Source organism: Papaver somniferum, unplaced genomic scaffold (genome assembly GCF_003573695.1).
Source record: "Papaver somniferum cultivar HN1 unplaced genomic scaffold, ASM357369v1 unplaced-scaffold_1862, whole genome shotgun sequence".
Classification (NCBI taxonomy): domain Eukaryota; kingdom Viridiplantae; phylum Streptophyta; class Magnoliopsida; order Ranunculales; family Papaveraceae; genus Papaver; species Papaver somniferum.
In genome coordinates, this window is record NW_020628397.1 from 1 (window position 1) to 11,048 (window position 11,048).

General features: G+C 41.5%; 2 protein-coding genes across 2 annotated transcripts; one reads left to right on the top strand and one right to left on the bottom strand.

The window, feature by feature from the left end:
* The first annotated feature begins 778 nt into the window (after positions 1-778).
* On the top strand, positions 779-1,744 carry LOC113338196 (troponin I-like). Its single transcript, XM_026583665.1, has 2 exons — positions 779-1,062; positions 1,336-1,744. Exons 1-2 carry the CDS (start codon positions 779-781, stop codon positions 1,742-1,744), a joined length of 693 nt encoding a protein of 230 aa, XP_026439450.1.
* A 6,734-nt stretch (positions 1,745-8,478) lies between these two features.
* On the bottom strand, positions 8,479-11,033 carry LOC113338195 (uncharacterized 38.1 kDa protein-like). Its single transcript, XM_026583664.1, has 8 exons — positions 10,972-11,033; positions 9,950-10,064; positions 9,829-9,870; positions 9,555-9,742; positions 9,411-9,470; positions 9,156-9,315; positions 8,981-9,049; positions 8,479-8,880 (listed from the first exon to the last, which is right to left on the bottom strand). The coding sequence occupies exons 1-8, from the start codon at positions 11,031-11,033 to the stop codon at positions 8,782-8,784; spliced, it is 795 nt and encodes a 264-aa protein (XP_026439449.1). The 3' UTR covers positions 8,479-8,781.
* Between the last annotated feature and the right edge of the window lie 15 nt (positions 11,034-11,048).

Genomic DNA, 11,048 nt, shown 5'->3' on the forward strand with positions numbered 1-11,048 from the left:
GTGACTTGTCAAATCAAGTCAGAGTCACCATAACAAATTGACGAGGTAAAATCTATGTGCGAGATAGTGTTTCATCACGAAGTAAGCTCCGAGAGGAACATGGGTTATGAGGGATCCCTGGAATACCCTACTAGATATCCACCGCGAAGTAGAGAAGGACGGAGTAAGATTACTTGGCTGAGAAGACAAGCCACGAAGTAGATAAATTATGGAGCAAGAAAAGAGACAGGTGTCCCGACAAGCCCATGTGAAGTAAGCGAAGGAAGGGGAAAAACTTTATGGCGGTCTGGAAGAAGTGTAAAGCGTTATTGCGAGAACGCGACGAGATAAAATGAGCTGTGTTCCATTAGGGTTAGATGGCCTATAAATAGAGGTCCCTGAGCAATGTACGAGGGATCGGATTTTGAAAAAGCGGAGAGCCGAGCCTAAAGAGAGAGATTAAGGTTTCCTTGTGTTCAGGAACTTGTATCTTTATTACTTTGAATGGTTCATCAATAAGATTTCTGTGTTTATATTACTGAGTATGTCTTAGATCTTAGTTATTGTCACTTTGGGTGTACTGCTGGGTTTCCAGTAGTTACATTTTGGCGTCCAAAAACAGGGAACTTAGATTGAGGATTCATCCTCATCTAAGGAGTGGAGAGAAGCTAGAGTTTTAGGAGTAATAGATCTTAGAGAGACATCTTAGCTAAAGTTGTAGGAGTAAGAGATTTTAGCAAACATCCCTTTTTAAGATTAGATTTTAGAGAAAAACAAATATTGAAATTAGAGAAAATCGATGACTAGAACACCAGATCAGGCGGCACACATGATAGAGACGAGGAGAAGCAAACGATTGGAGGCCAAAAGGGGAGGAAGAACGGAAAGAGGAGTAACATCGGCTGCAGGAGAAAGACAGGGTGTGAACCAACGGCGGACTGAGAAGGCTGACGAAGATAATTTTAGAGAGGGATCTGTACACACTTCCGACACGGAACCCGTGGCAGGAAAGGAGATGACTCGTGAGGAAATGCAAGAGAATATTGGTGAAGAAGACATGACATTGGAACAACTCCTTGAGAGGTAACGAGACAAGGATTTAGCGGAGCAACATGCCAAATTGACAAGACAAAACGCCAGGTTGATGTTGCAGAATCGCCAGCTGAACGACGAAGCGGAAGCTGAAGCCACGGATTCAGAGGTGGACACGATATGATCAGGAGAAAAAGAGTTACGACGGGGAAGATACACCCGTAAAGATGACGGAGGACAGCGAAGAAGAAGGCGCCGAAGAGAAAGAAGCGAAGAAAGAGAGCTGAAAAGAGCATTGGAAGTATCAAACTGGTAAGATCAAAGGCGGAGGTACGAAGAAAGACAGGGGCGCGAGGAAAATGAGAGGAGAAGAGAAGATGAAAGACATCGCGAATTCAACCGGAAGGATGAGGAAGAAAGGAGACGTGGGGAAGGAAGGTTCAGTGTGATGAGAGGAGACCGCTGGGAGAGAAACGGAGGGAACCTGAACCAAGACGTCTTGAATGATCTACGAGATATGAGAGTATTGATAAACAATTCGCGAGGAGGAAGCAGAGTGCAGCTGGCGAAGGCAATAGAGGAGGCCGATAAATCTTCATTTACCTATGAGATAATGTATTCGGATATCCCAGAGAAATGCGTGCTACCAACGCTACCAAGCATATTCAGCGGATCTGAAAGTGCTGTGCAGCACTTGAAACAATACACCCTTTCATTGATGCAATGGGGGTGAAATGATGCAGTACTTTGTCGATATTTCCCCGCGAGCTTGGCTGGGGAAGCGTTGGGCTGGTTCGATGGGCTACCAGAAAGATCGATTTCGTCGTATAAAGACTTACAGAGGATATTTCTGACCACTTATATAACTAACAACATGTTGAGACCAGGAATTGAGACTCTATTCAATTTGAGAAGGAGGCCCACAGAAAGCCTGCGAAGATTGGTGAAGAGATGGAGAACGGTATGCAGCGAGCTTGCAGGGAGAGTTGACGAGAAAAATTTCATCTTAGCTTTCGTGAACGCTTTAATCCCAACTGACCTGTTGTACACTCAAATATTCATTATTTGAAAATCGTTGAAGATGAATGAATTGATAGAATACCAAGAGGAGTACATAGCCTTGGAAGAAAAGCAAAGGCAAGTTAGCGAAGTGGCACTGATGCCAGCGAAAGAAGGAAACTCAAGGCTATTACCAAGGATAGTGCATGTCGTGGAGAATGATGCGAAACATGAAAAGGGAGAGCCTTCAACTCCAGTCCCAGCGAAGCTTGTTGATGTATCTAGTGGCGATCAAGAATGGATCGATCAACAAAGGTATGAGGAGTCAAGACGAAGGAATTATGAGACATGAAGTTACAATGCATGGTATCAACAAAGGAATAATCAAGGGCCTAGATTTGGAGAGAGGAGACCAAATGCACCAGATTTTGAGGATTTGAAGCTCCTTAGGCTTAACACGACTGTGGAAAAGATATGGGAGGAAGTAGTATTAACAGAAGAGATCCCACCACCACCCAATCTGGGAAGAGAAGAGATCCCACCCCCAGGAACCAGGAGTCATGAGTATCATCGTTTTCAGGGAAACCATACAAGGGACTGTCGAAACATTCGACGAATTATACTTCGTCTGATAGAGCAAGGGAAACTCGCACAATTTATGGACGACTATGTACCACCACCGTCACCACTTCGTGACAATCAACAGATATGCCGAATTGAAATACATATGGGAGCACAAAAGCCAAACTGTAATACGATAATACATGCAGCGAAGAGCGTCCAAAATTTCCATGACAACATACTTAAAAGGGTCCTTCAGAGGGACTTCGAAGGAAACGAAATATTCAGCGTTACAACAAGAGAACCATTAGAGGAATGACAGAAAAGAGAAATAACGTTCTCAGCAAAGGATGCACCCGAAGGAGGAAATTCTCATACAAACCCCTTGGTTGTAACCCTGAATTTTGGGAAGTACTCAAAGTGGGAAGAAAATCAAACCGAATAGAAGAGAATCTGGGAAATTTACAGAATCTTGGTAGATACGGGGATCTCGGTTGATATACTCTTTTATCATACCTTTAGAACCATGGGGTACAAGGACTCGGATCTCGTGCCATCAACATACAACATATATGGGTTTAATGGAGTAGCATCTTAGCCGAAAGAAGAGCTAGTTGTAAAAAATTTTGCTGGCGAGATGAAAACGAAAGTCACAGTCTGTGTGATAGACATAGACTCACCTTACAACGCTCTCATAGGGAGACCATGGATACACGAGATAAAAGGGATTGCTCATACATATCATCAGGCGATATGATTTCCCATGCCAAGTGCGATCGGCGAGATAAGAGGAGATCTCCTGGACGCGCAAGATTGCGTCAAGAAGGATGTCTATAACTATGAGGAGAAGCAAAGAAGGAAAATCTAGCAAAGGAAGAAGGCATGCGAAAAAAGGAGAGTTGAACAACTGATGGTGTTAACAATTGCGACATGTGAAGAGTTGGATACAACACAGAAGGACTCAGACGATGAGGTAAACATGACGAGTGATGGTGAGAAGGAACACGAGACGACTCCAGAAAATGGGGGGTCAAGATAAGGAAAAACAAAATGGAAAGGCAAATAAAGGGAAAACGGCTGAAGGAAGCGAGGCACCAACCCCTAGCGTTAAAGAAAAGCGAACCCCGCGACGAGGAGCAAAGATAAACACTTCTAAACGTAAAAAGGCGTTGTAACAAGAGGCTGATGGAAGCGTCGAATTTCATGATTCTTTAGGGAAAGGTAAAAAGGCTTACGAAGAAGAAGAGAAGGAACGATTAAAGGAGGAACTCTACCAAGAAAGACGAAAGAAGGAAGACTTGGTGAAGGAACGCATAAGGTTGGAAAAACAAAATGAGAAGCTTATAATTAAGAACAATCATTTAAAAAGGAAACAAGAGGGGAGTAGTACACGAAGAGGAGAATATGCTCCGAAACGGATAGCAGAAGGATGTCACGACTACCGGCGAGATAACATGGGGAGAGGGGAAAAAAACGAACGAGAAGACTTAAAAAAAGCATAAAGAATAACAGTAGGGAATTCCGAGAAAAAGAGTATCTAATGCAGTAATCGATGGTGGCCGGCAAGGGAGGAAAAAGTACCCCAATAATAGAAAAGGAAACCAAGATGCAACCCGAATTAATGAACAAATGTGCAAGAAGCGAACCATGTAAACCAGAAATAGCAGCACTATTCTCGTTAAGGCAAAGAGAAGATGAAAATCTGCGAAGTCTAGTGGCAAGATGGGACGTGATCTGCAGAGAACTAAAAGGGAGGATTTCAGAGGAAGATTTAGTGCACTCATTCATTTATGCGTTGTCAACTACGCATCCTTTATTCACGACGTTATTTAAGGTCAGAAACGAAGTAAAGATGAAGGAATTGAAAAGATATTAGTCTGAGCACATTCACATGGAAGAAGAACACTGATAATCAAGGAAGAGTGACAAAAGCCAGATGAATGTACTTAATTCAATCTATCAATTGATAATATATAAAATTTCAAAAGGATAGCAATGAAATTTTTATGAATTTTGATAAATCGTATCATGAATGTGAATTTCACAAGAGAAAAGTAAGACCTCACATTAGGAGGCAAATAAGATTCATAAAATAAACAGTTTCTAAGGAAACTTAAAACCTTCGCTTAAGAAGGATGAGAATCCACGGCATGCACCCTAGTTCGCATGAAAGTGCAAGAGGCAAGACCTAACGCATGTCGTGAACAACTCTCAGAGAGATAACCTAGGGGAAATGATAAGACCTATCCGTTGAGGGTCCCTTTTTATGATGGCCTTCAGTAAGGGGTGCAGAAATATGACCAAGGCGCCGAAGTATTCGGCTGAGCTGCGGGTGCTTGGGACGTATGGAGCGTTACCATCCATGTACGTATGGCAAGTATTGGCTACGATGCACTCAATCCCAAAGAAACCTCACTTAGGGTGTGGCTTCGTAATCCCAAGCCATATCGGCGAAGGTGATAAGAAGCCACGAAAACAACTGAATGTCGTAATAACTGGATGGGAGGAGACCAACATGCATGTTAGGGTTAACCTCCTTGAAGGGGAAATCATTGGTAATATAAAGGGATGACACCCTCCAGATTAGGGAGCTGTGTAACCAAAAAAGACGGCAATGTCATGGGGCTAATGTTCAAGGGAATAGCTAGGCCCTTCGCATTGTCGCGGACAAAAATAAAATAAATGTTAAGACGCGGTAGATGGATTATTATTTGCGAGGGTAATAAGCGCCTGATACTTCGTCGAGTTAAGATCCTTCAAAAAGGATGAGGCACAATAAGACCTTAACTACGAAGCGCAATAAGACCTCGTAGAGTCACAAGGAAAACACAAATTTGCTCAGACCCAGAAAGGAAGTTGAAACAATAAATAGAAAGAACTAAGCATGAAATTTGGCTTGCGCAACATTGTCTTGATTAGCTAATGCTCAATAAGAACAAAAGGAAAGTATATACTTTTATATTTTATGTTCTTATTAAGCATTATCCTCACAAGACTTAGTTTTCTCAAAGTATAAACTTGGTACGAATCCAAAGGTACGAGACAGAGGCAAGCACAAAGGCACGAGATAGAGGGAAACACAAAAGTACAAGGAAGAGGAAAATACATTAAAAATATTGTCTGCCCCCCAAGATTGGGAGCGTTCAGCTAAAGTGGAATCTAAGGTTACAACATCAGCAAAGTTCAAAAAGGTCATGCATCCTTGCGGGAATCATCTTTATGATCCTCGCCGGTTTCGGTATCCTCGCCAGTAGGAGACAATTCATTAATGGTAGGAATTGATTCTTTGGAAGCAGGTTCAGGCTCATCATCATAAAATGCTTCAAGATCCAGAGAAACGCGAGGAATTCCTTGAGAATTACAGAACTCATTAAAGAGCCTAACCTTCTCGTCTTGAGCATTTATGTGAAGACGCTTTGCAATCAGGGTTGCATCCTTCACCATCTGATCGAGATCCTCGTGAAAATACTGAACGTCCTCTTGGAGAGTGGAGACCTTGTTGGAAAGACTGTCCTTTTCAAGGGATAAAAGAGAGACCTGATCCTTAAGCTCTTGCTCACTTCCTGAGAAATGAAGGAGTTAATCAGGCAAGTTATCACCAAGACAAAGACAACGCCAAAATAACAAAGAAAGGGAAACTCACGGCGAAGATCATAAGAGATTTTCCTATCTTCTGCAAGCTGCTCCTCTAGGTGGAGAATACGAGCACTAGACCTTTTCATCAATTCACGAGACTCCCGAAGCTCCACGAGATGAGCCATGTTGCGATGTTGCTCCTAAATATGAAAGATCTGCCTTAAAATTCTGCGAAATATTATAAGGGGAGAACAAATTTTAAACACATGTTAAAGACTCATCAAACCCATTATGGCAGAATGTTGCTCCAGAGAGAGATTCAAAGAAGCATTCAAAATAAAGGATTGATTTTCAGCCAGAAAATCGTTAAAGCTGAGGGAAACCAAAGATTCGGTAGCCTCAGATCTTAAGGAAGGATCTCAACGAGTGGAAACAAAAATCTCCCTTAAAAATTTTAGGTTAGGAAGAAGATTAGGCTCCTCCACTTCGGTAGTTTGTTGATCACCTCTAGACGAAGTAGGCTCGGAAGAAGGGGCACTACGTGAGGGAATAGTCTCGCAAGATGAGCAAGGATGCTGATGATGATAGGGATCAGGGCGAGGTAGGACTGAGGAATGGACTTTGGTCAGGACGTTCACATCCAAGCCATGACGGTGACGCTGTGAGGTGCGAAAGGTGGGAGGATCTTCCTGAAATCCATGAGGTTAAAGGATGATGTGAGAAGAAGAAAGCAAATTAAGGAATAAAGGGAGACCTGTGTTGTTTTAGGAGGAACCCCAGAACGTTGACGTTTCCTCAAATTCTTAGCAGGACCATCCGTTGCTTGAGGCTCATTCTCCTGAAAATGGGAGGTTATGAATCGACGAAAACAATGACCAAAAGGAAGGCCACGAGATATGAACCTGTGCTTGAACTGATTTTTTAGAGCGGTCCTTCAGCATACCAGGAGGGGGAAGAGGATACTGAGGCAGGAACAAGGACGTTAGGAGACAATAAAACAAAAGACAAGGAAACCAAAGGAAGATAAGACTAACCTCGTGGTCATATCCTGGCCGGTGTAGTTCGCAGAGAAAGATTCAATGTTGTAATCCGCGAGAACGAAACCTTGCACCAAGAGTGGAATCTGGGAAGTACCGCCATTAGACCTTCTGACGAATTCATTAGCAAGACAGATGGAATTTCCACTCAATTGATAAACACCTCGCTGGAGCTTGACTAGGATTTCATAAAAAAGAGGGTTCTTCGGATCATACAAGGGAAAAGAAAGACCCGCCCTCAGTTGACCGGCGGTGATCAACATCTTTGTAGAAGACCAAGTTTCCGTTTGAATCCATCGGTAATTTAATTCCATGAATTTGGTTGCGGTAATAGGAGGGGAAACGGAGGAATCAATCGCCGAAGATAGAGAAATACCCAACTTCTGAAGATCAATTTGAAAATCCTCATAGGTCGTGGATGTAGTAGGACTGGGGACTTTCTTGGGAGCCATTCGAGGAGAACAAAAAGAAACCCAAGTTTACAGAAGGAAAGGAAAGGAAGAGAAGAAGGTAAAGGTTATAAGGGGATGAGAAAAGGGGTATTTATAGAGATGACTAGTCAAACCAAGGTACCCGCGATGGAAGAATACGAACTGGTGATTAGCAGTTACACGATAAAAGGGACCACGTGGAGAGCATTGATGGGGAGGAGTGGCGGTTATTTAACTTCAGACGGTTCTTATTCTCCTTTCCCTATGATCGAGAAGAATAAGAAAAGGAAAAATGTAGATACCAAAATATGGATTTCCACGTGGACATATGGAAGGGCGAGAATCCGGACTAAAGATCCTGTACCGTGTCACGAAAATCTTCGTCAGTGACTTGTCAAATCAAGTCATAGTCACCATTATTGACAAGTTGACGAGGTAAAAGATATGTGCGAGATAGTGTTTCATCACGAAGTAAGCTCCGAGAGGAACATGGGTTATGAGGGATCCCTGGAGTACCCTACAAGATATCCACCGTGAAGTAGAGAAGGACGAAGTAAGAGTACTTGGCTGAGAAGACAAGCCACAAAGTAGATAAATTATGGAGCAAGAAAGAGACAGGTGTCCCGCCAAGCCCATGTGAAGTAAGCGAAGGAAGGGGAAAAACTTTATGGAAAATGGTCTGGGCGAAGTGTAAAGTGTTACTGCGAGAACGCGACGAGATAAAATGAGCCGTGTTCCATTAGGGTTGGATGACCTATAAATAGAGGTCCCTGGGCAATGTACGAGGGATCGAATTTTGGAAAAGCGGAGATCCGAGCCTAAAGAGAGAGATTAGGGTTTCCTTGTGTTCAAGAACTTGCATCTTTGTTACTTTGTATGGTTCATCAATAAGATTTTTGTGTTTTTATTACTGAGTATGTCTTAGATCTTGGTTATTATCACTTTAGGTGTACTACTGGGTTTCCAGTAGTTACAATCTATACTTAGATCTCTAAATCTGTTTGTATAATCACTTAAAAGTTACAGCCAACCAATATGTTGGTAATGTAAAGTCTGCATTATGTTGCCGTGCCCCAATCCTTTGTGCGAAAACTGAACATGGTCTTATCACTGCTTACAGGAACCAATAACATACTTTGTCAACAATGGAAATGGAACATTGCAAGTTAGTTTCCATCGTGTTTCTTTTTTCTCCACTCCCATGGCTTTTCTGGGTTCGGCGACGCCCATAACCCAACCCGTTTAGCTCTAGCCGCATTCTCCCACTAATTTCCAGCAACAATCATTCGCAATATGAGTACAATTAGATATGCTTGATTTGAGGATAATCGAACATTTTTAATCAAGGAGAATTCTTTTACTAACCTTTATGAGTTCGGGTCGTTTGTCATAAGCTGCATAATGCCATGCAAACCCTTTCTTGAGCATTATTTCCTGTAGGAAGTGAAGGTACACAAAAATGAAATTTGAAAAGAAAACTAAGATGTTTAGTCTAATGGATCTAACCAAGAGAACCGCTAGTATGAGAGGTACATGTTACCTGAATAAATTTTCCATTGCAATGGATGTCTCCTACAAGTCGACCATAGCGATCTTCAGCATACACGTTAATTAACAAGCATTTTCCTTGAACCAGCTTAATAAGCTCTTGCTTTGCTTCTTGTCCATAGTGCTGTTTACTCTCTGGGCAATCAATTCCACTGTTGTATCATTCAATAAGAATACTGAACACTAAAACTTTTCGTTATCGATTTTTTAATTAGTAATCAAGTATGATGCATGAGACTGTCTTTACCTCAATCGAATCCGATACTTTTTGGCAAGGATATCCTTATTGTTTGAACCAGTTAGTACTCTACGCATGAAAAGAGAACTATAAATAAAAGGATACCGCAGTTATAGTTAATACCCTTGAAACACAATTTGGAACGAACAATACCTATAACCAGCATCAATAATGTTCTTATGAAGTACATCTGCCTTCTGATAATCCTTGGATGCACTTGCTTTCGTTCGTTGTGATACTGCAACATGTACAGCCTTGGGCACATTGGGCGCTTCTCTACGGTCCTTTGCGCTAACGTAGACAGTTAAGGTATCCCCATCAGGAATATCTTTTGCGTCCACCTAGTATATACAATAGTTTGTTACATCCTGGAAGTGAACTTTAAGGAATACGAGCTCACTGGAAGTGTATGCAATTCGAACTTCACCAAACTATGCGGAAGAGGGAGACCGTAATACTTCAATAAACCCTGTACAAAGAACAAAAACCCCTTCACAATTAAAAATTTCTGCAATGGATTATGGTTTCTAGACATCAATGTATAATACCTCTACATCAGCCTTTTGGTGATGCTTTAATGTCCGAATGACAATCTTAGACGCTTGTTCAGGTGTTCTAGGTGCTGGTTTCGCTTCTTTCCATGTCTGCAATAGTTTGGTGTACCTTCAAAAATTTGAGAACATAATTTTCAAACTAAAACAAATGCCAGTTACTGCATCTTCAACAATGAAAATGAAATACTAGAGGTGGTTCAATTACTGCATCTCATTGGTGACCCGGGCAATGTGATTTCTGCAGCTGAGAATGTCTGACTTTGGAGATATGGTAATGTTAAAGGCTTCTCTGTAATTAGTGCATATTCTGCATTAGAAACAGAAGGTTTCCTTTCTTCCCTGACAAGCAATTATGGAATCCAAAAATTCCATTAAAAGTCTCTTTCTTGGTTTGGACTTTATGTTATAATGGTGCTCCAACACGCGCGGGATTATTTGTTCAGTGCTGGAATTACTCAAGATTCAAATTGCATGCTCTGTGGACAGCATGAGGAGACTAACTCTCATCTGTTCATACACTGCCAAGTTACTTTTCAGATTTGGTCTTACTTTCTAAGCAGTTTTGGGGTCAGGTGGGTTTTCTCCAGCGATGTTAGAAGAACTTTATGGGAATGGAAGAACAGGAAAGGCAAAAACAGACTCAGGCGCCTTTGGGGTTATCTACCTTTTGCTATTTGGTGGAGTATTTGGAGAGAAATATTAAACAACTAAATTGTAAAGGTAAAGTCGTTGTTATATAGCTGGACTATAAACACAGACATATTCTCAGGGTTTAGTCTCTCAACACTAATTTGTAACTGGGATGCTGTGACTCACACATCTATGTAATTGTTTCTTCGTTTCTTAACTGGAATCCTTTTCTTAATGAATTTGCGGCCCTTTGTCAAAAATAAAATAAAATGCCAGTTTGTGTTTTAGGAGTCTCTGCAACTCATGATGAAACCCACTTTGAGCAAAACATAAAATAAAAAAAAATAGAGATCTAACAAACAAAATAAGAAGTGGTTAATAAGTACCATTTAGCTTGAGCTTTCCTTGATGATACAACCAGCTCACTAAGTCCTACAGGAACCTGCATATCCAAAAAAAAAAA

Excerpts from the sequence above, each read along its gene's own strand:
- LOC113338196 (XM_026583665.1), top strand. The coding sequence starts at position 779 with ATGACTAGAACACCAGATCAGGCGGCACACATGATAGAGACGAGGAGA. Across the intron at positions 1,063-1,335 it reads TTGGAACAACTCCTTGAGAG|GCGGAGGTACGAAGAAAGAC; the intron begins GTAACGAGACAA and ends GTAAGATCAAAG.
- LOC113338195 (XM_026583664.1), bottom strand. The coding sequence starts at position 11,033 with ATGCAGGTTCCTGTAGGACTTAGTGAGCTGGTTGTATCATCAAGGAAA. Across the intron at positions 10,065-10,971 it reads AGGAAAGCTCAAGCTAAATG|GTACACCAAACTATTGCAGA; the intron begins GTACTTATTAAC and ends AAATTTTTGAAG. Across the intron at positions 9,871-9,949 it reads ACCAAAAGGCTGATGTAGAG|GGTTTATTGAAGTATTACGG; the intron begins GTATTATACATT and ends TTCTTTGTACAG.